The sequence below is a fragment of the Chlamydotis macqueenii genome, chromosome 12 (genome assembly GCF_036417535.1).
Source record: "Chlamydotis macqueenii isolate bChlMac1 chromosome 12, bChlMac1.mat, whole genome shotgun sequence".
Taxonomy (NCBI): domain Eukaryota; kingdom Metazoa; phylum Chordata; class Aves; order Otidiformes; family Otididae; genus Chlamydotis; species Chlamydotis macqueenii.
Genome location: NC_141567.1, coordinates 1,813,323 through 1,840,547, shown reverse-complemented (window position 1 = coordinate 1,840,547; position 27,225 = coordinate 1,813,323). Strand labels below are relative to the sequence as shown.

General features: G+C 40.9%; 1 protein-coding gene across 2 annotated transcripts in view; it reads left to right on the top strand.

Annotated features, from left to right (window-relative positions):
• Nucleotides 1-27,225, top strand: part of MAP2K5 (mitogen-activated protein kinase kinase 5) — a 129,032-nt gene that overhangs the window by 15,533 nt on the left and 86,274 nt on the right. For both annotated transcript variants that reach the window (XM_086757542.1, XM_086757541.1), the window contains exons 4-9: nucleotides 251-320; nucleotides 3,914-3,954; nucleotides 4,684-4,751; nucleotides 7,467-7,515; nucleotides 12,534-12,598; nucleotides 26,498-26,537. In XM_086757542.1, the coding sequence (XP_086613668.1) occupies nucleotides 251-320; nucleotides 3,914-3,954; nucleotides 4,684-4,751; nucleotides 7,467-7,515; nucleotides 12,534-12,598; nucleotides 26,498-26,537 (333 nt within the window). The remainder of the gene's footprint in view (nucleotides 1-250; nucleotides 321-3,913; nucleotides 3,955-4,683; nucleotides 4,752-7,466; nucleotides 7,516-12,533; nucleotides 12,599-26,497; nucleotides 26,538-27,225) is intronic.

Genomic DNA, 27,225 nt, shown 5'->3' with positions numbered 1-27,225 from the left:
GCTGAGCCAAAACCAGATCCCTGGGCTGGAGTCGGAGCTGTGCCGGGCATCGCGGCCACTTACTTACGCTCCTCCGTGCCGCTTTGTTGTGTGAATGTTGCAAATGGTAAGAAAGCAATCTAAAGGCTGATATGTACTATGGCAATTTAAAAAAAAAAGGAATAAAAATACGTTGAATTAAACAATCCATAAGTGCTCTTACTCCTGTTCATACATTACTGAGTCATTTCTTTCTTTAATCTCTTTGCAGTATTACTCCACTGTAATGGAACAGCAAGTAAATGGACAGTTAATAGAGCCGCTACAGATATATCCAAGAGGTAATGCTTAACAAATTCTAATCAACAACGATGATATCAGTAAACTGTTTCATCAACAGTTATGTTTTCGGGAGGTTTAAATGCGCATAACGTGATGTTTACCTCTTAATTTGAATAGAAGAATTCATTATTGTGGAGAGTGTAGAGAAAACTACATTTATTGCATATAAAATAGCTAATTTACGGGAGTAAATTAGACTAACAAGATTCAGTTTGCGTAGTACACATTTTAAAAACTTGGTGGTGGTTCTGCATGTATTCATACCAAAGCAGATGAATAACTTAAGTTTTGGATACTTATGAAAATTGGGCTTTGTTAAAATCTTCTGATGTCATTAATCAGTCTAACAGACTTGGGGAATGTGGCTGTCGTTCATTTTGAAAATGGGAACCTGTCTGTCACAGAAGCTCTATCCGTAACACATTTTATTTGAGATTTGGGCACTTAGCAGCGGTATCAAAACGATGACGAGCACTTTAGTAGTTCTCCTGAACAGGGAAAGATGTAGTCAATTATGTAGGCTGAGGCAATTAAAAAATAGGTCATCTACATCCTGAACACAAATCCGTAGGCAGCTAGTTAGGTTTTTGGGAATGCGCCGTGCTCTGTGAACTCAAATAATGGTTAAAAAGGACTAATGCATTACGTAATTCCGCTGATTCATTCAGATGCCCTCGCTATCCTGTCTTTGAATCTCTGGTTTTTAATTGATGAAAGAGATAAGGTTTAAATTCTCCAAGTAAATCTCCCAGCAATAAATTAATTGAAATAATTAAAAATTAAACTCTTCTCACTTAACTGATATTATACAAATAATCATACTGTGAGTTTCCCAATTAAACATTCTAGACTTCCATTACTTACAACTCTCTGAAGTTTGAATTGGGCAATTAACCAACAGCCTTCTCAAACACATGCTAATCAGGTCTCAAAAGGAGGCTGGGTTTCCTGGTAGTTAGTACGCTCCTATGGAAGACAGACTTGAATTCAAGGGGAATACAGAGATTTTTAAAAAAATTTTTTTTTTTAAATAGCTCAGGCTAGTGGGATCTGATTGAGAGGGAGGACTCCAAGATATTGGAGCTGCAGGACTCCAGAGCAGCCGGCAGGACAGCCCTGATGGGGGAAGCTGTGTTACGCCCCTTGCCTCTTCCCAGGCTGAGAGGTGAGGGTCTCAGCCTTCCTCCTGAGCTGTCCCTTTCTGTAGGAGGCCGTCTCATTACTGACAGAGCCTCTGTCTAAAACCACTGACCACCACTGGCGAGAAATAAAGTGCTAGGCTTCCATGTAGCTTGGAGAAACGGATGCATTGGATGATCCAAGTAGCTGGGCAACCCTTGGAAACGCAAAGGAGTCAGATAACTGTCCCGTCGAGCAAACAGTTCAAGTAAGCTGTGGGAGGAGGTGCTCAGTAGCTGGTGTGGCCGAGTGTTTAAAGGGACGTTTTGTGGTTACAAACCAGGCCTAACCTTCTTCTAGATTCTCCTTTTTGGTCATTCCTGAAGAACCAGCCAAGTGGATTCCTGCTGCTGGCTCCTTTTCTGTTTGCTTTGTGTCTAAAGATAGCCTTCTCTGTGCGGATTCAGGGTTCCTCTCCGTGCTGCGGAGGATGTGATCCTCGTGTATTGTCTCCACATTTTCACCGTTGGCTCAACTACGCATGGGTCTGCTGGGTGTTTCCTTGTGCGTGGCCACTTGCTCTAAATTGCTTCAGAGCTGAGTTGCTGTTTCATCTTTCCAAATCACCTTCTGAAAGCATCTATTCTTCCTCTTTCTAGGTTACTGTTTTAAAGCTACCCTGCTCTCCCTTCATACCCAGACCGCCTCCAAGTTCTGCTGCTGCTTTTCTGCAATATTGAACAAAATGTGCTTTCCTGCATTTTTTTTTTTCTTCTCCCATTTAAAGTTTTAGTTCTGCCTCTCTGATGAACATCCCAAATTTTGTTAGCACAAGCATTTTTCTTTCATGCCCTTTTGGCCTCTATGTACTGCAGCTTAAAGCCACTCCAGTAACTTGCAAGCTTTTCTGTCTGTCTTCTAAGGTTCTCCCTTTTTAAGAGCTTTCTTCGCAAGCCCAATCTTCCTTTGAGTTCTTTTCCCTTTATGCCTCTTTCACTTCTGAGGAAGCCTCCCAGTTGCTGTCTCCAGTCAGCTTCCAAAAATTTGCATCTTCCATAAAGCCTGCCAGCAGCAAATTCTGTGTGCCATCCTGTGTTACCTTGGCTCTGCTGTATTCATTTGATAATTTAAAGGTCTTTAAGGTGAAAAAATGATATTTTGTCTCTTTTTAAATTAGAAAATGCTTTGTTGCTGTCTAGGTAGTAAGAGCCAGAGTTCTTTTTTTGTGTTGGAAAATAAACCTCTGTATGCATACACATAAACAAGAGTGCGTGTGCGCACACGCACGCATGTCGTCCTGTCCGTGCTGGACGTGTCCCAGCTGTGGAACCCAAGGTGAATACACCGCTCAAATATATTTAATTAAAAATATTATTCTTTTAATATCTTGTTCAAAATGTTGGTTTTAATCTATTGGGAGAAATATAATATGCTTATGTGTATGTTAGAATAGTTTATTGTGGTTTTTTGTGCCCACAGTATCATAATATTTTTCTTCTTTGAGATGCACTTGGTAACTTGCAACTTCATTTAAAGACACATGGCCTGGCCCTAACTGATGTGTTTAATAACTATCATCTGTGTCCTTTTGACTAATAAATAGTTCTGTTTCCTGCTGTCAAAAATTGAAGTGAAATGCATGTGCATCAGAGAGAGAAAAAAATCAAATTCCTCCCTACTCAGACAATCAATCAAAAGTGACAGGCCCTTTAACACACCGTTTGTAGGGCACTGGGGTTTTAAAATGGGAGCTGTCGGTGACGTGTAGCTAGAAGCCTTTGTGGCTTTAACATTTGACAGAAGCACATCCACCGAACGGAAGAACAAGGCAGTATAGAGTTCGAGAGACTTCAGGAAAATACTTTCTCCTCAAGCAGCGTGTCCTTCTGTAAACCTAGACATCGTAATAAGGTGCCACGTTTGTACGTCTGTGTCCAAAATGTGGCATTTTGTATTGCATTTACCCAGTATTTGGTTTCTTGAGACTCGCTGCTGTTGCCCCCGACGTGTTTTTTCCACACTTAAGACAAGCTGTCTGCGTTTGACAATATGACTCATTCGTGATGCGTGGCGGCTGGTTCCTTTAAAATACACCTTGCAAATATTTCTGTTAAATGCCAGGAAAAAAATACAGCGTGTGAAAATATAGTGACACAAGATATTGATTTTAATTTGAATTGCGAAAAGAATCTGATCATTTAAGCCAACCGTTCTCTTGATTTTGATGCGTTCTAAGCAGAAATTAGAATTTATATTACATGGTGTCAGAAAGCTCTTAGCATTTATAAATGCTCACTCCTGCAAGTTAAAAATCCTGGTTCGTAATTCCCACTCTGGGTCTTGTGAGGCACTTTTCAATCATTTCTCTCTGCTAATTTTGGTGTCACCCTCATTTCTTTTTTAAAAGATTCATTTTGAGCAAATTTGTAAATGGCCCTGATGTGTTCTACAATTTAGTCAATTACTGTTTCAGCCTGCAAGCCTCCTGGGAAACGGAACATACATGGCCTGAAGGTACGAATTTCAATAATTGTTTCAGTAAAGTTAGATGGATTTGTAATGCTGTGTTCCACTTATTGAAATGTCAAATAAAACTGCACTTTCTTGAGCTCTGACAAGCAGATTTTTTTTTAATTTTTTTTTTTTTTTTTTGTAAGGATAGGAGAAGGATTCATTGCTGGGTGTTGGCTGCACTGTCTATATATATACAGATTCATTAAAAATGGAATTGCCTTTCTTTTTGTTTTTGACCTCTGTTAATAAGATTCCTAAATTTTAATGTTCAGTTTATCAACTAATGTCTGTTACTACTTCAAAGAGTTTAAAAAACCCTACCATATTAATTTGATTTCAGTAATTTGTCTGAGTGTGAGAGGCACTGCAGTTGAATTATTTTAGGTTGTTTGCTTCTCTCAGGTATGCTCATTGTCTCTGTAGTCATTTTGAAATGCAGAATATATTACATGACTGTTTAGTTTTTAAAATGAAAATAAATGGTGGACATATAATCTCTTTTTCTGTATTATTTAACTAGGTGTTTAAGATGTAAAGATAGTGTATCGTGGCCCATGAAGTATATAGCCTGCTAACCTACATACAGGCAAGACCCCAACCATCGGCATGCCTAGCAACAAGCTAATTAACCTTCGTAGTGAAATGAGAAATTCATGGCAAATTACAGGTTAATTAGAATAGTGTCCTCTGAACACAAACGACTGATAAAGATTCTTTCCCTGCCTGCAGGTAAATACGCGAGCAGGGGCTGCTAATAATAGCAGTTCGGCAGTCTCGGATTCCCTTCCAAGCAATAGGTAAGAGTCAAGAATAGGAGCGTATGTTTTGTTTTCTTTTCTTTTATTAAAACAAAATGGAACCTTGTGTGCAGTAGTTACCCACGATAAGCTTGATGTTGATAACTTTTCCAGTATGACTACTGGGCAGGCAGGAGTGGAGTGAGGAAGACTAAATTACCTTGAATCACTGATCTTGTTAGACTTGTGCTGCTGGTTCTTCAGGAGAGTTATTTTCTGCCGAAAGAAATAAGTCTTTGCTGGGTATTTCAGGTGGCTTTGTCCTTCGTAAAGCATTGAAGTACTGTTTGTGGGTGAGCTAATTTGTTTTAGTTGATCTAATAATCACTGTCTATGGCAAGGTCTGTATGTTGAAGTCTTCGTTGCTTATCTCATTCTAGGATTCTTTGATTTTAAAATTTGATACTCAATTCAGTAGGCTTATTGTTGTAGGGTAAGATTCTTGAAAAATCTGAACAGCTTAGATATTGTGTTTTGTACAGCTTCAGCAAAGTTTGGAGTCCATCTCCTTTATCTTTTTTAGATTCCAGTCCTAATTTCAAAACCTGTATTAAGATCTTAAAATGGAAGAGGACTCTTTCTCTCTTCTTTCCTAGAGATCTGTTTTTAAATACTGGAGCATAAATTTCCTTTTACACGAAGAGTTACAGGAAGTTGTTATACTCAATACTGATGTTAAAACAAGCAAACAAAAAATGCAGAAAATCTTGTATATTCTTAAAAGGAAATAAGAAAAATCTGTCTCCATCCTCTTCATATAAGAGCGTATTTGAAATGTGGGAACAGAAATCTCTGGAGGTCCCTTGCAACCTAAATTATTCTATTATTCTAATAAGCGTATAATATTACATTTATCCATGCATCAGCAGCATCCGTGCTGCTCCCTTTTCTCTCTCAGAGCATTTGGAAAAAAGAGAAATTGGCAGAGATGAACATGATCAAAGACAACAGTCCTATTGCATTAAGCATGTTCAGGCGGTGAAGTGTCGGAACCCGTTCTGGCAGCCACGGCAAAGTGCTGCTGTGGTGGGACTGTCCCACAAACCCTGTCTTTGCGTGGTGGGCGTGACGTGGTCACCTGTTGATGAGGACGATGCCACCCCACGTAGCTGGCAGCAGTGCTGGAGGTGTGCTACAGTGGGTAGCCCCGTTCAGGTACCACTACAACCAGTTTTGGTGCTCCATTTAGTGGCTTTGCTGATTGCAGGGGTACAAAAGCGAAGCCAATAGCTGGGTGAATCTCTTCCAGCAAAGTTTGCCCCCGTCCTTGGGGAGGATTTGCTGAGTATTGCAATGGGGAGGGTCCTATCCAAGACTCTTTAAAGAAAATAAATCTGAATGTCTTTATGAACTGCAGTTCTCCTCTTCATCTCTCATACCACTGAACTAAATAAAGCTGCTTTCTGTCGCTGTTGTGCTTTGGCTTTCAGTACTTCCTGTACTTTGAGCTTGTTCTTAAAGTGCATTGAAAATGAAGCTTCTAGAAGATTCTTGTCACCTTATTTGGCGGTTAATTGCCATTCCTTTTCCGAAACCTTCTGCACTGAGTTTTGTTTTTGAAGTAATTGAAAGTCTCTCTTTGTTTCATGTTCACAAATTGTTAGTCATGAAAGATGACAAGATCAACTTATGTTTCCTTGGAAAACTTAGTTTTTCTTTAAAGTAGTCGTGGGAACAAGAGGCCTATTAAAGAACAAAGCCACCAAATATGAAATCTGCGTTTTCACTGTTCTTGTTAATAATGATCTGTGATCAAGACACATGCACATCTCTTTCAAGAATATATTATTTTGTACTTTTTTTTAACTTCAGTAATAAGAGCAGAACATCTCAGAGATTAAGTTTTGCAGATGTATTGCTACGCAGGCAGTTTGTTGTGTGGCACGTTCAAGGAGCAGAGTTTGTCAGGAAAGGAGGTGAAGCGGTATTTTGTGAGTGGGTGGAAGAAGTTTGAAGCCGTTAATAGTTTTACCTACAAAACACACCAAGCTGGTAGTTGTGGTTTGTTTAAGTTCTCTTACTAGAAAAAAGTAATATGGGTTATTTTGCCTAATATAAGCCTGCTGACCCAGGAGTAGTTTCTCCTGAAAAAGCACAGGGACCGCAGCAGCAAGCTGACCCAGAATGGATGCACGTGGCAGCGTGGACTCACCCCCTCACTTCAGGCATGTCCCTCAGACGCCTCAATCAGGAGCTGTACTCACCTGCTCACCGTGCTGCAGTCCGCTGCCAGTTGAGGTGGTGAGGCATCATCAACAGCACACCCTTCTGCTGCAGATTTATAGAAATTACTCAGGGATAATGCCTTAAGGGTCTTTAAAACAAGATAAGGCGCTGAAAACTAGATGTAAGCCTTCTTTTCCTGTTGTTTTTTGAAACACCTGGTGTGTGAGAGTGTCTTTTTTTATTTTTCTTCTTTGAACTGACAAATAGCTTGTATCTCAAGGGGTAGTAGAGTCAGGTATCCAAAAAAGCTAGTTTGTAAAGGTGAAAAATATATTGATTTTTCTTAAATGTTTGTTGCTTTTCCATTTCTGCGTTCTGCAGCTTGAGGAGTAGCTATTCTGAACATCAGTCAGCGTTGCTAAAGATAAATCCATTCGGAATATGTAACCACGAACTTAACCTGATGGCTTGTTGTTTCTTATGCTTTCACTTCGTTTTATAGAGTGAAATGGCACAGTCGTTAAAAGTAATTGCCTCTTACTTTTTCAGCTTAAAAAAGTCTTCTGCAGAGCTGAAGAAAATACTTGCAAATGGCCAGGTAGGTGCACTGAATTGAGTCTTGGCTACATGCACGTCTCGTTACTGCCTAATACTGCCGTGATTGGCATACCCCAAATAGGTGGAGAGATGCTTACTGCTTGTTTAGTTGTAATGTGTTCTTTTAATACAGAACTGGAGGGACCATGAAAGCCTCCATGATAAGAATGAGTTATGTGTCCTGATTTACTTTGATTGGCATAGCAATTTGCTTCCCATTTCTCAAAATGTGCTAATCAGATTTAGCTCCAAATAGATTGAAGTACCTCACACATGTTGCGCCGCTGCCACAATTTCAGGGAAGAAAGTTAATCAATTTTGAATAACTAAGTCAACTGCTCAGTTAGAATGACCTTCGTATTTTTTAGAGCAGTAGGTACTTAAATATTTAGCAGGTTCCTGCAAGGAACTGCTCTGTACTATTTGGAATCATCTTATGTTGTAGCTTCCTAAAAAGGAAAAAAAAAAAATTAAACCAAAAAAACCCCCAAAGTTGTAGAAAGCTGTCATGTTACTTTCTCTTCCTGCTCCAGGTGTTCAGATTCTGGCACCCAGAAGTGAAAAGTTTAATGTAGCAAGTGATGGACAAGTGGATGTCCTGGACAAACGGAGCAACCATTTCTTGCCCATTTTGAGCTGGGTAGACTCCCAGTAGCGTAATGGCATTAAATATACACCGTTAAATTAAACTACCTTAAAAGAATCGCGGATTCTTCAGCAGCAGCGTAAATATGTTTTAACGTTTGTCATCGTGAAACCCTTTGATAGCCTTGGAGGCAGGCACCTGTCCGTTGCGATCAAGCTTGCCTATTAGGCTCTATTGACTGAGACATCTGTGTCACTGCAAATAAAAGACTCTTATTGATTTTCTTAACTGCTGTTCACTTCCCCTCCATGTTTCGAAGGCTGAAATCTTAATTATCTCAGATGCGTATTCAGTGCCTTCACACAATGACCTCTCCAAGCCTCATTGGCATTTCATGAATCAAGTAGTTGTAGTTGAGCATGTCAAGAAGATAAAGGCTGGTCTCCGTGCTTGTCCTTCAGTATCACCTGTACCATTGCGGTCTAATAGATGAGAGTGCCCCTCTACACCATGAGTCGAACAGACCGGTGCTGCAGCCTTGCCTCTTTGGCACCGAATCCTTTGAATACAGCTTGGAGATGTGTTTTTAAGCTTGTCAGCGTTCCTTACGTGCAGACTTAGTTCAGTGTTCACAGATTCCTACCAGGTAGATTTGTTTATGCTTCAAAATCCTAGCTAAGCAATGTATTTCTCTGGGTAACTTACAATTATGCAAGTACTAGCAGCATGCTTCTGAACTTTTAAAATGAAGTTGATAATTACTCCAATATTACTGATGTTTTTGAAGTAGAATTATGGAATGTAAGTAAAAGCCATCTTTTTGTGATTGAGTCCGTAAACCGAGTTTGGCATTTTATCTGTTCTGAGCAATCGGAATGAGTGTTTGGTGTGCCCTGCAACAGATGTACAGATTTTTCCTGCCTAGTAGAATTCTAGAAAGATATAAAGGAACCAAACCTCTTATGATATTAAACAATGTTACTTAAACCTAGTATTAAAAAAGAAAAGTTTACTACCTTTTTGTCACAATGCTCTGATAGGAATTGCACTGCTTTCTGTCGAGAGAAAATGCTTTTTGTTATGCTGCATTGTGTTCTGCAAAATTCGGTCACAGATGCACAACTGGAAATAGGTTTCTAGCTGTAACTTTAACTTTCCCCCTTTTGGAGGATTAAGTCACACTTACCATTACTTAAGTATGGGTTGGGTTATTTTTTTTAGTTATTTTTTGGCAGTTTATGCTTTCAGGCATTCATAATGATACTCCTCTAGTAGTTTCCATTTAGGTTTAATAAGGAATTCATATTAATCATTAAAAGAAGGGGACATGATTCTTCAAGATAATCAAATATTGACAGGTTAGAAATAGCTTTCTGCCTAGGTTCATTGATATAGGTGATGTGATATAAATATTTATTTCTTTTCTGTCACTCAGAGTAAATGCCACCAATTGATTCAGCATTGATATAGTGTCAACAGTTCATAAGAAACATTTGACTGGCTTGTGTTTTCCGATTAGTCTCTGCTCTATAAAGTGGGATTTACTAAATCTCTTCAATTGTCTGCTCAGAGAGTGTGACTGCTTTCTGAAACCAATATTGCTTCGATTCGTAAAGCAAAGGTATGGCGATAGGACTTCGCCTCTGTCAGGCCTCTACATGTAAAATAAGGATTAATTGAGCATTTTGTTTTTAATGATTTACAAGAGATAGACACAGATTTCTTTCAAAACCAGCGGGTATAAGCAAGGGATGTTTTGTTTGCTGATCCGTAATTGAAGTCAGTTTTGCCTTTTCATTAATTCTGTTAAAATTGGCATCCAATCAAACTTGGTTTTGCGGGTTTAATATTCCAGTCCTTACTGTCAGGTTCGTTGTTATTATGTTATCGTTTTATGATTGAGAATCTAGTTTTCCCAGTAAAATAAATAAATCACCACATGTTTTTGGCATCTTTATTTGAGCCAGTAAATCACACTTTATCTCTCTATCAGTTGCTGGCAGATCCTTGCTCCACCCGAGTCTTCCCATTTCACCCTGGGTTTCTGGTTGCTCCTTTGTGCGGAGACAAGAAGTGGTGCTGAGCTGGCAGCGGGTGCGAGCGGTGCAGCATCAGAGGAGGGAGCTGCTCCTGTCACTGGTTTTTAGGGAACGGTGCAAGGAAAATGCTCTCCTTTTACCAGTTAGCAAAAGCAGGAGAAAAGACAATGCACTTCGTCTCTCGTTCTGCTCAATTTGTTGCTTGTAACTTGTGTAACTACCAAAAAAAATGTCCTTTTCCCTCCCCTCAAGAAGCAAAGATACAAGAATGTTCATAGCTTTTGCATTCATTTGATTTCTCGTAAGAGTTTTGTTTAGAACAGCATTGCTGGGAATATAGGGAAGAGGTGTTTCTTGTTACCTCAAAGACTGCAGAGCTAAGGTCCTCCAGCTTAGGGGAGCAGAACTCCTTAAACACAATATGTCCTTGAAATCAATGAGGACTGCAGTCTGAGAGACGTTCTGTTTAGCGCTAGGGATCTAGTGTAGATTCTTTACGTATTTTAAAACCCATTCGTGAGTTGTTCCTTATGAGGTGTCTTCCCCCCTCCTTATTTACATTTTCTGATTGGTACAATAAGCAAGCTAGCTTTCAGTAATAAAATAAATTTTCGTTTTCATCATAAACCTTGGTGCTAGAATGGGCCATTTCATACCATCTTATGATACCTGGCCCAGATTTAACTACCACTAGGTGATAATGTAGCGTCAGGTTCTACTTTGAGGTATTTCAGATTTTCTCAGAACTCAGAGATTTTTGACCTCACGGGAAGAAATGCATCAAAGGATGAGTACTGCCTGTGAGAAACAAGCATGGGTTTTGTTCGGGTAGTGAAAGGAAAGAACACAAATTTTGGAGTTCATAACTTCTGTCTTTAAAACTTAGTGTTTTAAATCAATTAAATACTCTGTTTTCTGCTGGTAAGACATGCTGACTCTTTAGGGTGTTTCAGCTCGTTACCATCACTTACTTGTTCCAGTTGAAGCTGGGGCAAAGTTCCTCTTATCTCCGCTGCCATCGTACGAAAGGGGATGCTTCAACTGGGCCCAGTAACTGAAGGGCACGTGTCCCCACTGAATTTTAAAAGCCATTTTGGAAGCCGGATAAATGCAGATAGCTTATGGCAAGCTCTGCGTGGCTCTCGCCATGGTGCTTGAAACAGCAGACCTGAAGCTCTCAGATGTGCTTACGTGATCTCTAATCACATCAGTGGCAGCAGAGCAGACATATCATTCAGATTTTTTTGATGCCTTTTAACACATAAAAATGACAGACTTTAGCCATGCCAACTCATGTAAAAAGTTTAACTTCATATACCATCAAATATAAATACTTAATAGAAACAAGTTAATGAATTGGTAACAAATTCCTAGGAAAATATCTTTTAAAAATGGGATTTGCCCAGGCATTTATTACTCATAAAGATCAAGCAATGGAGGAGGTCTTTTTGGAATAGCAAATGCATGCAGCCCAGAATTTACTCTTACTAAAATATTTAATTTCAAGTGTGCACGTGCGTTCCAAAAATGTCTGTAGTGACTGGGTTAAAACCCAGTAAAACTGTAGTTTTTTAATAAATGGTTTAGCTGGAAGATCAGTATAAATGTATTTGTACAGGAGAAGTTTGACCAGTAGTTTTACGTTTGAATTGCTCATCCAACAAGGTGATGCATAATAAGCTTTCATAAAATCCATATCAGAAAGATCCCAAATTCCAGCTTTTGCAATGTGCAGTGCCTGTATCAGGCTTCTGCTTAAATATCTGAGGATATCCCGTATCTGGAGAGTTCTCCCAGTGAGCAGAAAGATTGAGGTAAGCAATTAGTTGTGTATTTCAAGGAAAATGATTTTTATTGTATAGCAATTCAAGACTTAATTTTTTCAGAATATTTGCTTTAGTTACAAGGTACGTAAATTAAGCACCACAAAGGAATCCTACTGACAGAACTGTCGCTCAATTAATGTCAATTATGCCGATTCCAGAATAAATCATAAACTTTTCTAGCCATACTTAAGATGACAGTTTTCTGTTGGATTGCTTCCATTCACCTCCAACTTTGGCTTTGGTGATGTGCTGTTCTGGAGACCCTTTTCCTATCAGTATCTGTGACCTGACCCTCTTGAGCTATATTATATCATTCCATTTTGACACCTTTTATCAAACTTTAATGAAATGACCCAGGCAAACAAATTGTCATTAAACTTTCCATCACTTTGTCCCTTGGTATCGTCTTTTATAAATTGGACAGCAAATGTTGTATTGATCTTCTCGTTCTTGCAGCTGAACTTGAAATGACCCAGACTGCTTGTTGTTTATGGCCTAGAGTTGCTTTTCCTTGACATTTCCATCCACAGCATGACATCCCTTTTGTTTTTCTTTCTTTCTTGTGGAGATGAATGAACAAGACATACGGTATCGAGACATCCTCGGTCATGGCAATGGAGGCACGGTCTACAAGTGAGTGTTGAATTTCACTTAAAATTTTTGAAAAGAAAATTTAACAGCACTCTTCCCCCCCCCTTCATATTTATAGTGATATTTATAGTGAGAACTAGGTGGGCCATTGCTGCTATGCAGAAAAGATTATAAAATACATTCTTAATATACACTTTTAAAGAGTTCTCTTTACATATTTACAAGGTATCTGCTCTTGGGTGCCGTGAGGGCTGGTGCATTTTTATTATCTTTTTAATACTTAGCTTTGAATCCCTCCTGGGTAACAAGTTAATGGTTCGCAAGTGGAACTTGAAATGTCCTGAAGCAAAATGAATTGCCTTCAGTATTTGCATTGCCATTATTCTTGCTGCTTCACCACGCCCTTCGCTAGCCCAGTGCTGAGAGTGACACCGGTGGGATGCGATGACACCACGGCTCTGCCTTTCTCTAGCAATTGAAAATTAGTAAATACCCCTTGCACTGTTGCAGTGACTTCCCTCCCTTAACGAGCAGCTTCACGCACAGGCTGATGAATATATTAAATGATAAACTCCCCCAAATTTTGGTAGCGAAGCTTATACCCTGCAGCCAGTATTAATTTTAATATTGTAAAGATTATAATAGCAGAGAGATAGTTTTCTCGACAGGAAAGTCTTTCTCATGCATAGTGCAAAGTTTAAACTACATAATGTAATATCTGGTACTTAATAGTCTGCAGTGATGTATGAAAAATATCCCTCTGGGAATTAAGAAATCCATACTTTGTAAGAAAGCCCTGAGGGAGCAATAAAGGTTTCCTCCAGAGAGCTATTTACCATATACAGTAACCCAGCATCCCATTATCATTTTGTTTATACCTTAGACATTTTAACTTTGATATTAACAATTTTTTAAAAAATGTTTTAAAAGCTACCGTGCATTTAGTTTAGCTTCTGATTGGCTGCCAGCATTGCACAACTACTAGCTTTGGTCTCCTTGCAGAAGGTTTAATGAAAGTGGACTTCCAAAACCTTAAAGGGACAAATCTGGTTTTTTAACGGACTCTTCAGAAATCAGGTTAGCCTTGTGGGTGGGATGTAGTTCAGCAATCTTCTCGTTGGTGTTCTCTTGTAGAAAGGTGTTCCTAGACCAAGAAACTTGCAGAAACGGGGTTCTTTTCTTACTTTGTAACAAGAAAGATTTGAGAAGAGTGTTGAACTTTACGACTTAGTGACTTGGTGTTTTCTGATTTAGAGAAGGTTGCTTCCCTTCCCCGTGTACTGATGGTGGCTCTGGGAGTGGATGTGGGTGGGAGAGTCATCGCAGAGGAGAGCCACATGCTGTCATCCCCCTGGAAGGCACTTGAGGCACAGTCAGGGAAAAGGAATATCCCACAAAGGGAGGGAAGCCGCATGTGTCACTGTTACCCAATTTGGGGTCATTTTCTTTAGAGAAGTAGCTGAAGTAAGGAGCTAGCAATGCAAAATTGTGATGCGGTGCTTTTACACGCAGAAGGCAGTACAAAAATGTCTCATTCTTCTATAATGTTGCCACATGCATAGAGTGTATTTCACATTTCATAAAATCCATATGGGAAATTTGGATAAAATGCTATGGAAAGCCAGACTTGCACTTTTGGACTTCTTTTTGTATTTCTGAAGGGTCATATAGTAACATGCCTGCTTTTTGTTTAATATTTTAACAAAAATATTTTTCTTTTGTGATGACTGCTGCTTTAGAACAGAGGTGTGAACGCTGAAGGTGCAGAGGAGAATAGCACAGGAGGGAATGCGCAATCCACCTGGCGTTTCTTCTGTGTTGACGTGCTGCATTGTGCGGGCTGATGGTGTGATCTGCTTTGTTAAGTGGTTGAGCGTTGTATTTGCCTGCGATTTGGGAAAGTAAGAAATGTTACCTGTAAATACAGGAGCCCTCTTCTGTATCAGGGAAATATTTCTGCCTTTCTTTTTCCTTTTTATTGCGTTCGTATTTTAAGTCAGCAGTTGCAGTGACTTCACAGTATTTTTTGTAGCGCAAGTGTCATTCTGCGCTGCTCCAGGGAACGCGCACCGTTTTGACATGCGGATGCATTGCACGTTCCTGAAGTCTGGCTTTTTAGGCAATGCAAACGATAGCAGGATATAAATATGAAATACGGTTTTCTCCCAAACCTGCCTTCTAAGCCGTGCGTTCCTCTCAGGTGTTCCCAAATTTATTTCTTGGTGTGTTGAATTGACGGGTTGTACCAATTCACTCTGTCATCCCTGGAGAGCGGCTGGTTGCCGTTGTTGCAGGGAGTTGGCAGGTACCGTGCCATGGTGATGTGCTTTGGGCAAAGCACGCAGAGCTTCCTGTCTTGGAACCATCGTCCCTTCGTAAAGGGGAGCCTGTTCTCCCTCGAGCATCTGTGCGACAAAAGCCAGTAAGAAATTGCAAAATGGAATACTTACAGGTGGCTGGATTGCACTAGTCATGGATAGCAGCCCACATATATTTTATTCCAGTAAATCAATGAACATTTGTCAAATAAAATTAATTGCAAACGTTTGGCTGTTTTCCTCTTCCAGCATTCCACGCTGTCGGTTTGTTTTAGAAGAGGCTGTGTGTAGTATTGATCTGAATCTAAAGAACGAGCGTGTCCGTGTGGTATCTTTTTTCTTTCTAGCTCTTTATACTAAGTCATATCCATTACAGCGATGATATATTATCAGCATTCAGCAGACAAGATAGCGTGTCGCAGGTCGCTGAGCAAAAATTTTCAGGCTCTCTTTCCACGTGAATTAACTACTATTGAAATAGTTTATTGAGATGGAAGTATTGATCACTTTTCATGCTAACCTTGCCTTAAGGGGGAGAGGGGAGGTGTTCTCCTTCTCTTTGGAAGACACTATGTTTAGTTAGAAAATGTATTTCATTTATTTGGGTTCTTTACAGCTGCGGCTGTTTTATTGCTTGGAGAAGAGGTATCTTAGCTTTATTTTTATGACAGTATAATTATACTTTAGAAATACACTTGATTACTGTGTGTAGCAAAATTGTTCCAGTATATTGGCTTGGCCAATATTGCTATACAAACAACTTTTCAGTCAATTGAGTCTGGTAAAAAATCAATACTTTATAGCAATATTTCTAGCGAGAACTTGCTGAATCTAAATGTTTTTCCTGTTCTGAAATGAAGGGGTTTTATAGTTGTTGGACTTCCTTTTTTTCCCCTACCTTTTGATACACCCTTTTCTTAATTAAGGAATGGTAACAATTATAGAGTTAGATATGGCAAAACCAGTTTATTATTTTTGCTTTCTGATTGCTTCTATTTTTAAAAAATATACGAGAACATACTTTTTTAATATATAGTTTGGGATTCTTTGTATCTTTGAATATACAATCAGAAAGCAAGAATTATCTGCTGTTAAGGATTGTCAAGAAAGTGATGAAATCTGCCGTGCGAGGACTGAAAGCGCACCAGTATCTTGCTCTTCTGTTTGCAGTTGTTGTAGGCAGTCTACATCGTTAACTGGGATTTCTGCTTTTCATGGAGTATCGTAAGTGCAATTTTACAAATTTTTGGAAACTCTCAGCTGCCATTATTTTATGGAGGTTGGACCTGACAAGAGGGCCCTTAGCCTGTTGTACTGGTGGATGTATGACCTTCCAGCTCTGTGACAGACTTCTAATTTTTTTATTTTTTTTTTTATGAACGGTTTTATGGAAGCTACTAGGATGGAGAATACAGGGTTTGGGCTGCTTCACAGCAGAAGAGAAATTCAGTGTACCGGTACATCTATGGTATTTACTTAAATTGCTTTTTTGGAAAAACTCATCCACTGGTGGGTCCAAAAGACATTTAAAGGATGTGCTTCTGCGCTGCATCTTTTAACTCCGTCATTGGCTGCAGAGCTCTGAGAGACCGTTTTGCGGAGATTGCTCTTTTTTACTTCAGAGAAAGAAGGTTAACGTTGTGCTTTGTAATGGGGTGTGTGCGCTCTGCCAGCCAGTCTCAGGAATAGCTACATGAAGTTATTTAGACCTAAAATCCTTAGTTGTGTGTATTTTGAATCTCAGCATTACAGAGTAGAGATATTTATCTCTGGCAAATAATTACTCTGTGAAGTCTCTCTCACATGGCATATCTAAAGTATTGCTATTTCCTTCCTTTACGTACAAGCAAAAATATTTATCTCTTATTTTGTGTTTGTTAGTTTTTTCTTTATAATTCTAGCTAATGAGAAATGAGATGTTCAAGGAACTCAGGAGATGGCATAGCCTTTTGTGTGCCTGGGATTTTTTAAAAATGTGTGTTGTGTGTGATTTGTAAACCTTTGGATTCTGTTAGAGGAGTCTTCAGCAGCAGCAAGCTATAACGCTCCGGATACTGAAATAAACATAAAGTCCCAGTGATGCCGTAATTGATTTGTGAAGTTACCTCAAATCTGGGAGAGAGAGAGGGAGAGGGAGAATCCGTTATCATCCTAGCAAAATGCTGGTAAACCAGACGGCTTTGCTTTAAGTTGAGTAATTGGGAGAGAAGTAGCTGTTGATGATGTACCGCCCGGAAGAGTTGTATAGCTAGGGAAAATACCAATAAATGTGGAAACTTAATTTCTTTGAGCAATTTACTTGAGCAGTTTTGCTGTTCAGTTGAATTGTACGTCCCAGCATATGCCCGTTTCTTTATTCTCCATCTCAGCCAACCTTGGGGTGCCCCATTAGCACGTTAAACATAGCGCGTGGCGAGACAGCTGGGAAGTTGCTGTCTCTGGCAAGACAGGCTGCACACTGTGCCTGGTGAGTGCACTGCAGAGCCTCTAATGTGAGCAGGGAAAGGCGCTGTCAGTCCTGGAGCGAGGATGCTGGAGATGTAGCTGCGTTTGGGTGTAAGGGAGGTGGACGTGGGATGGTGGTGGAATAGCTGGAGTTTATCCTTGTCTTGAGGAGCTTTGGCTCAGCAGGGTTTGCTCTTTTTGGGTTGTCCCATGGCAGGACACCAGTGCTGTCTTGAAGGAGCTCCCTCAAGAGAGTCGGTATAGTTCCAGTTTGTTCTTCAGAAGTGGTAACCATCATCCATCTCAAATGGTGTGGGAAACCAGTCTGGATCTAAGCAGAGCTGTTGCTCTCTTCTGTTCATTTGTTTCTCTGATGAATATGGAATACAAAGCAATAATTTGTCCCTCTTTAAAATGCTTTCACTCACAGATTATTTTAGCCCTTTTGCAAAGGAGGCTAGTGTCATCCTCTACACGTGGCAGAGGGTGAATGGAGACAGAGGGAAATGATTTTCCCCGAGGCAGCGAAGCAGCGACAGAAGCAGGAACGGAGCCCATCTCTGCAGGTTCCCCGCCCAGAGCACTGCCAGCCGACCCACGCAGCTTCCAGGGGAGGTTCTCACTACGTTTGACGCACATTGCTTGTCCCAGACTGATGCTTGACGCAGCTCTGAAGGAAGGAAGTACAGGCAGGTTCAGTGTTTTGTTTGGTGACAAAACAGATGTGTGGCCATGGGAAGTCTGGAAATCACATCTCCTTGCGTTCTCATGTTGCAATTGTGAAGGCATTTTCCTTTATTTCCTTTCCCAGACCACATTCATTTTCTGTTTCTCTTGTTTTGTTTTTAGTCACACTGAAAAGCATTGACGCAATAATAGCTGGACTGAGTTAGAAATACCCCAGCAAATTTCTGTGTATTAGCATTGCAGCTTAAACAAGACTGACCAGTGATTGCTGTTCACTTGTTTCTTTTGACCCCGGCTATCGCTTGCCTGCCTCATAAAATCTGTTATGCGCAAAAGTGCATAAAATGAAGATAAAGTACCTCCTTCGAGTCTGACAAAAACCCTTCCTTTGCAGAATGGTAGCTGCAGTGAAAGTAAATAAATGAATGGACAGCAATCACAGCCTAGTTGATGAAACTGTTCAATTAAAGCACAGGCATTTACATGGTGTAATTTCCCTAAATTGCCAATGAGCCCCTTTAGACACAACCAGTGTTCAAATTGATTTCAGCATTGATTTTGGCTGAAGCTGATAAATTTCTGCTTGTTAGTTAAAGTAATTTTGCAGAAGACTTTGTACTGCAGTATTGAAGTGTTCATTTAGCTGATGGTTAAAAGAGGAGTTATTTACAGAGGGTTCTGCTGTTGTTCTGAGATGGGACAATTCCCTGGTCATCTTTTTACTTTTAATTTTTAAGCTTCAGTATACAATCAATAGGTTATTGAAACTGATTAAAATGTATCCAGCCAGCTGCCTATGGCTGTTTAATTAGAAACTGGATGATTCTTAAATTAAAGTTGTTTTGTTTGCATGCCCGTGGCTTGGAAGATTAAGCGAATAGCAATCCTGAAAATTTGAGTCTGTTCTTGTTCCCCGTGAGTTGAGGCGGTGTGTGAGCGTAGCGCAGCTTGCTTTGTGTCTCGCCGCGACGTGGGTGATACTGCCTGTTTCTTGGTTACAAATAACACTGCATAGTAGGGAACTGGTGGAATTTGCCACAGCCAAGCTATGCCAAGCTTATAGGCACTGACTGTTCCCTAATATAGAATATTTTTTAAAATAATACTTTTGCTCATAGTAGTGGGTGTGCGATAATATGGGGCAGAAGAACGTGGGTTTATGTAAGAATCTTTTTTTGTCGTTATACTGCCAGTGTTGTGTTTCAGATTCTCTCCTTAATCTCTGATGTCTCGTTGAAGAACCGAGTGGGTGTAACAACACCGGCAAGGTTGGCGTTGGTTTCTTCCATTTCTTTTCACCCCAGATTATTTGAACAAGTTCACTCAAAATGCTAAAAATCAACGCTCAGATATCGATGGATCATCATAAGGCTCAGCCAGCCACACTCAGCTCTGACGTGTGGCCACCTTCCCTGTATGTCACCACCGCTGTCCTAGTGATGGTGACGAGGAGCGATACAGGAGGAGCGATGCCAGAATTGCTTCTGGCATGTTGCTCCTTGCAGTGGTATCTCAGCACAGTCCAGGAGCGAGCGGAGCAGTGTAACTGCCCTCACGGTGTTCGTGCTCTCAGCCTGCTGCTGGGGGAGAGCAAGCTTTCTGCTTGAAACTGAACTGTGCTTAGAAGAAAACTCTCTTTGAGTTATTACAGTGAAGACGTAGAGAACTTTTGCTTCTTGGCACCGTTCTGGTTTCTACTGCTGGTCATTACGGAATTACTGAACAGCTCTGTTTCTCCTTGATAGTTGTTATGCTGTGCGTGTCATAGCACAGCTCTCGTGAACCAAAGGTTTGATAATGCAGCAAATCCGGCTTCCGGTGTCCTCGTGGAGACACATGACCATCTAAATTGCTGTCACCATAGGCGTGACGTACTTTTTGGCTCACTCTGTTGCTTCAAATTTCTTCCTAAAATTGTGGTGGGTTTACTTTGTATTGGCAGGTTTTATGCTGTGTCAGATAATGCCAGTCCGTGTCAGTCTAAGCCTATGACTGCTCTGCTGTCTTTTGTCCTTTCAGCTCGTTTAAAGCCAGTACGTTACTGCGTCTGCATCTTCTCTGGGTTGGTCCTGTGGTAGCGAGTGACCTCGTATTGGTGATGGTGGCACCACGGCCTCCCAAAGCAGTGCAAGGCTAAGCCATCTCCGTCTTTAGTCCCTTCTCTCCCGATTCCTTAGAGAGCTGTACAGACAGAATTGCAATGGGATGGGTACAAGGAGGAAGACTCATAATCCAGTTCTCAAAGGCTGACAGTGAATGTTTGGCTGCAGTGGAGAAGGAAGACTCACGCAAGTGGTAACAGATGGAAATGGCAGTGGGTTACAGCCCAGGAGAGGTGAGGGATTCATCCTGCTGTGCTTAGGCTCGCGTGCCAAACCCGCCTCTTTCCCACAGCAATGGGTTAAGTGAGACATTTTCTTTATGCAGCTTCTGGTGCCAATTTTGCTCTGTTGAAAAGCTTAAAATTTAGATACAAGTATTTTTGGTTTGTTTTCTAGTTTAACAACAAATCATTTTGCAGTCGGTACTCAAGCATCTGTAATGGGATTTTAGATGGAGGGGAGGTTGGCGTAGATTACTGTTTGAACTAGCGCAGCCCCTATAAAAGCTCCTTTTTACAACTGCTGTGCACTCTGGATTTGCTGTTTTAACCGGCTAATGTGTTTGTCTATTGCAGAAGGCAACAACTGTCAAAGTGTTTATTTCCTAGGAACAATTTGAATCTGTTTCTTTAGATGGCCATCAGAGTATGTGACAGTTCCATCGTCAGGCTGGCAGAGTCTGACCAGGAGCACAACAGACACTGGCAGTACCAGGGAAAAAGAGGAAAACCTAACAGTAAACCAAATCCGTGGGTGTTTTGCTGCGTATAGTTTGCAGCTGGTGGCTGGCATGTCATTCTGCAATGCATAACACTTAGAGAATGGTATTTATCCTGCGTGACACAGACACAGTCGTTTTGCTCTAGGTTATTTCTCACAGGGCGGGAAAATGCTCAGTTTGACTTTATTCAGTGCCCTGACATCTGAAGGTGCAGCTAGCTACAACCATAGCTTTTTGTGCTAACTTTTTAAGTCAAACAAGAAACCTAGGGCTCCTGTGTGTGTGTCCATTCCTGTTAGGAGACACTCTGCCTGTCCCACAGACCTTTCGTGCGTGTTATTCCGTGCGTCGAGTGAGGAGGATGTCTGGAGGACTCCCTCTGCGGTTCATCGGTGCAGTGCGATGGGTGAGCTGGTAGAGATATGGGGAAACGGGACAGCATTTGTGGTTCTTGTTGAGTGAAGTGATATCTTGATGATTTTAACAAATGCATGCATATAATGAATATATACCAAGCAGAAGGAAACATATCGGGGAGAAAGGACCTGAAATATTTACTTTTCTTTTTACTTTGTGGCCTCAAGTTGCCACTTGGGCAGGTCCTGTTGGGCATTAGGAGGAACCTTTTCACAAGTCAGACGGTGCAGCTCTGTAACGGGGCAGGGAGATCTCCTTCCTTGAGGCTTTCAGCACTGAGCTCATCCGCTGCTACGGTCCCGCTTCAAGGAGGCTGGACTGGATGCTGTGCAGAGGTCCCTTTCAGCCACCCTTTCATCTATGAAAAGCATCGTTCAGCAGAATGACGCCCCAATGCTTGTGAGCCGGTAGCACTACAGCAGCTCTGAGTTGGTGGCACCAGCCGTAGGTGTCTCTGGTACCCCGGCGAGGGGAGTGTTGCATCCCTGCAGTCGCGGTGCTGTGCAGCGGCGCTGTCAGTATATCATTTTGTCATATTTGCTGATGTTAGTTATATTTCTAGGAAGGGAAAGGACTGACTCATTGGCATAGCAGACAGGTCATGGCTTTCCCTTGAATCATTTGGTCTTGCCAAGGAGTATCTTATTGATTAGAAATTGTGTCTATGGCTATTGGGGGGAAAAATAGAAAAATATATCCTGGTGGCCGGAGGGAAGAGGTGGGAAGCAGGGTCTTTGCATGGCGGGCTGCTGCAGGCTGCTTCAGCGCTTTTTTTGCATTAGCAGCATGATGCAATGATTTAAATGAATTTTTGCTTCTTGGAAGAGATTACATTTAGACTTTTCAGATAATAGTAAACTCAGGTTCTAAAAAAGGTCCTGTATATGTTAGGAAAAGCTATTTGAGAAAGCTCAGGGATCTTTGTAGAATCAGCCTGTGCCTCTGACGTGACCATCCTTATGTTACACATATGTGGGCAAATGCTTTACAATTAAAAATTAGTAAAGAAATTGAAAATTGCTCTTTCTCTTGAGTGCCTGCATGTTGAAACCTGGAGTTAGTTCTTCGTTTGCCCTGGAAGAAATTATACCTCAGTCACAGCAAGTAACGCAGCTCCCCACTGTGCTTTTAGGTAAAATTTCTCAGAGGAAGAATATAAAATTGTTAGTCTTAGCAAGTTGAAAGAGAGAGAAATTTTTTGTTTTGACATCTAAGCTATTTATTAGGAAGCTTGTGCATGTTCTGTTTGGTTGGTTTTGTTTGGTTTACTTTTGAACCAAGTAGAAATTCACCATAGCGTATGAATTTTTTAGCATTAAATATTAGAATGGGCGGTGGTTTATTGCGTAACGAGGATTGAGCCAAAACATCTTACATTTCTCCTGGTTTTCTTTGCAGTAGAGCTCAGGAAAAACAAAGCAGGCGATGTGAAATTCAGCTACCTTTGTCTTCCTTTTATTTTTAAAACAGAAACCAGCTGCTTGTGATGCTTTCATTTTTAAATTTGCTTTCTTGTAGAAACACATCTTCAATACAAGGGGAGAGATGCCGAGGAGCTGGCAGTTCCCCCAAAGCCCTATTCTACTTTTCCATGATATTGATTTTTATTTTCTGGAACACAAGGGATGCACACGCCATACTCCGCAGTCCGTCAGAAGTTTTTCTGGCTTAGCTGGAGGGCTTTGTTCGAGCAGAGTGCGTGCTTGCTCACACCGGTTTTGGTTTTTTGTTTTTTTTTTTTTTTTTTCTTCCCCAAAATAACCCAGCCTTTGCCGTGGAGCTGGGCAGGCTGCCTTCGCCTGGCTCCCTGAAGGGCCTCTCCGTTTTCAGAGTAGAGACAAAGTTATGCTAAAGGATTTGGCTCGCATGGGTCCCTTCAGGGCTTTAAGTGTCTGGGGATATGGTTAATAGTCAAGGTTAATAAAATATTTGACACAACTGTGCCAGTCTTGCTTAGAAGCCGTTTGTTGTAATGGATGCAGGGGGCTCAGAACAAAGGACTCTAATGGGAATGTGAAGGAAGAGATTTAAATTTCTTCTCACTCGTGGGAATGTTTCAGAACACGCGATGGTTGAAGTCTGCCTGTTCTTTCCTTACGCAACGTGCGGTAGCTTTAAGCCAACCTCTCCGCATCGCGTGCTGTGCGTGTTTGCTAGGAGAACTTCCCAAAAGGAGATGCCGACTGCATCCTCCATCTCCCGTCGCCAGTGTGTTGTGGCTACAGTAGCTAACAACTGTCTATTTTGATTTTTTTTTTTAAAATCCAATTAGTTGGGTGCACGGTGCCGGAATTGCAGTCTCTTTAGGCACAGAAATTGGGCACCAAATGAATTCCCTGATTGCTGTTGTGTTTATTTTTCTACTATCGTAATAAATACTATGTCATATTTTTTTAATATTTCCTTTAAAAGTATTTGTAGTAGTGGAGAAAGCTGTTACTAAAATGGTTATTAATCTAATGGCATTTCCATTAATTTGCACTTAAAATAATAAAACAGTAAGTTTGTGGTAGATGCAATTCTCTAGCTAACCTGGGTGGGATCTGGATCAGCCCCTGCATGGGTTTGTTCGTAACTTGTCCCAGTGCCTCTCAGGAGTTTGCTCTCTAGAGAGTAAAAAGAGCATTCCACGCCCCAGAATTTGTCTGATAAATTCCCAGTTTAACTAAGAGGCAGCGAGGGAAGGGGAAATGCAGACTGGAACCGGCTTCCTGCAACTGGCAGACTGCGACAAAAATAATAATTTTTATATTTTTAATCGGTGGTACTGGCATCAAGTGTCCAAAAAGGGCACCGCTCCGATTGCAGCGGTTGACTCTCTGATGCAGTACTGTCTCTTTGATTTCTCTTTACCAATAAATGACTTACAGCCGCCTGTTCCCGGTCATTTGTTACAGCTTTTGCGGTGAGTCAGAAGCAAACCAAAACCCAACCAACAAAAAGCAGGAAAATGATCAGCTCCTCCCAAAGCCGGTTTCTGCAAGGACTTAAATTCTGCCAACATCAAAACAGCGTTCTCCTTGAATATTTTGCATTTCATTGCCTGTAATTTCTGCTCTTTACATTTGTCTCTAAGTAGTTCAGCAGCTATTTAGCAACTGTTTTCACTCGTCTCTAGCATCCGCGTGTCTTTACTGTTCCGCACCGCTCAAATGCGCTCCTAGCAAGAGGAGCTGTTGTTGGAGCTGTTTATTAGGCGGCATCGTTTGCCTGCCATCCTGGAAGATTTTTCAGTGTGTGCTCAGTGAAATGTGGAGCGTTGCTGAGGAACCTTTTGCATTTTGCTGCTTTTGCTTCATCTAATGACGTGGTTCTGCAGGGATGAGTTTGTTTACTTACTTTTGGAGGTGACACTGAAATCTGTGAGAGTTGAACCTTGGGATGAGACTCCACATTACTCAGAGTATGAATATTAGTTTAATCTCCTCGTAGACATCCACGGACTCACTGACGGGTGCAGTAGGCACAAAAAGTGTGTTTTTCTTCATGCTGTGCACATTATTCTGTGAGGTTGGTTGTTTGTTTTTTTTTAGTGCATCCTTCTGGAGCTACATAAAGGTACTAAATCTCAGGCTTTAGCTGTGCTGACTGTAACCAAAATGATCAATTCCAACTTCCAGTTCTACGTAATATCCAACAAAAACGTTTTCCCTACGCGCTCATTGGAACGGGTAATTACTGTAGCAACTACAGACTAATTTGAAGTGTTAGCTGTTAATTAAAACACTACAGAGGTGTACGGTTGTCTTTTGGTGTAACCAAAGCTCCTCTTCAAACTTCATTAATCACTTTACAGTTATTGTGTTGGGGGAGGTCAGGACAACCGAGAGGCCGGATCAGCCCGGAGTAAACAAATTCCTTTCCTCCCAGGTAGCATGCCGCTCGCAAAGCCACCGGACGCACCGTACCCATGGGCATGGTATCTCCTTTGTGATCCAATTCTCAGCGATAATTAAATGTTAAATTGGTACTGTCAGTGCTCTGTAAACCAAACCAAGTATCTGCCCTCTGCTGGAAATTTAACCCAAACTTCCACGGATGAATTAGCGTGCATCATAATTAAATAATCAAGTCTTCCCTTTTAATTCACTTGGAAACAGGAGATCTCTCTTATGGAAAAAAGATCAGCTTTCCTGACAGGCTAATTAAGTTGCCAAACTGGCCGGCGCAGTACGTATTAAGCTAACAGACGTTAGGCACGCCGACAGCACGCTGTCTCAACCTGTGCGTTTTCTTATCGTTTCTGCGGAGCTGAAGCCCGTCGTGCTCTGCCGCTGTTGGTTCATCCACAGTTACAGCAGAGTTCGTTTACCCGCTGGACTCATCGGTTGTGCGTTCAGCTGCCGGTCTGCCAGGGCTTCGGCTGGTCATCTTGCTTTTTGCGTGTTGCCCTGCCGTTAAATGGCACTGATTTTTGGTGTGGCTTTTTAAACTGGGTTTGTTCCTAAAAGCTGATGCCACTCAGTTACATAAATGTTTATCCATGAGTTATTAAATTAAGGTGAAGTTTTTAAAAGTTCGGTGCTATTAACGGAAATTATATAAGCACTCAGGGTTATAAGATTAAACAATGGTCTTGCCCTGTACTGTGTATGATTTTGAAAAAAAACCCCAAACTATTAAAGCTTTTCTTCTTCAGTAATAATTGCTAGAGGTATACAATGGTAAAATATCATAATTCTTTAAAGTTAGTGCCACATACATGACATTACTGCGCGTAGTGCCATAAATCAGTATGAGACAATAAAACTAGTGAAGAGGAAAACCTTTAATGGTTTTGTTTTTATGCAAAATTACATCGGATTTTCAGTAGACTTTTTTTGCCTACCTTTTTATTTCGTACGAGTTCATGGTTAGGAATACACAAGTCATTGTTAAATAGCCAATTGTGAATGTTTGTCTTCAGAAATTAAGACAAACTGCTCTTGAAATACTGTGGAAAATTATTTTGGGTACATATAGATAAATTCATACTTGTACGTTTGCTGTTATGCTGTACGAAAGTCTTCAATGTGTAAATTTTACATAAAACATGCAGATGGAAAAACCTGCAAGCGGTTTCATTGTAAGTATATTCTTTTGATCAATTGTTTTCATCAGTCTTTCTTTAGAAATGCTGTATAAGATTGCTTTAACGTAAAACACATTAGCTCCAAGTCATTTTTCTGTGAAATTAGTGTATACATGTTGCACATATGTATGGAGGTAATTTTATGTGATCTCAAGTTATTTAATTTTTTCCCTCATGCAGGGCATTTCATGTCCCTAGTGGAAAAATACTAGCAGTAAAGGTAAGATATTACAGTAATTTTCTTTCTCTCTTTCTCGCCATTCTTTCTTGACCTTGGTTTCCTTTCCCTCCCTCTGATTTAGATCTCGATTTGTTTTGTTGCATTGAAGTTCACATGGCTTAAGCAGCAAAACCCCAGCCCATAAACATCCAAATTCCAAATGAGCACAGAGTTCCCAGAATCCAGATTTCACCCACTGGGAAGTGCTCGGCATGGTGTGTAGGTACCACCACGTCTTCCCGCGGAGTTCCGTGCATGCGTCCACGTGCGGTTGTGATTTGCGCCTCTCTGGCGACTGGCAGAGATGCTGCTCCACCGTCCTGAACCCGGCATTCCGGGAGCGGGAATGGAGAAGTCACGGAATGTCAGCCTGTACCTTTCTCTGCTAATGCCAAACTGTTCCCAAGGGCATGTTCTTGAGTGGTCTCTGCAACCTCATTTTTAAATAAAGATAATTTCCCTCTTTTCTTTGGGATAATATTCTGTTTTCCTAGGAGATTTTGTGGTTGTAACAAGTTTATTTATTTTAATGTCCTGTGTCGTCGTCCCCGCCCCCCCGATTGTTTGTTTGGGGTTTTTTTAAATCCAACTGATCTGTCGTCTTTTTTTTTCCCCTTTTCTTGCTAGCATTCTTTGCAGTGAAGCTCATACTGTAGTGTTATGTGGTCAGATAAATACCAGTCTTTTC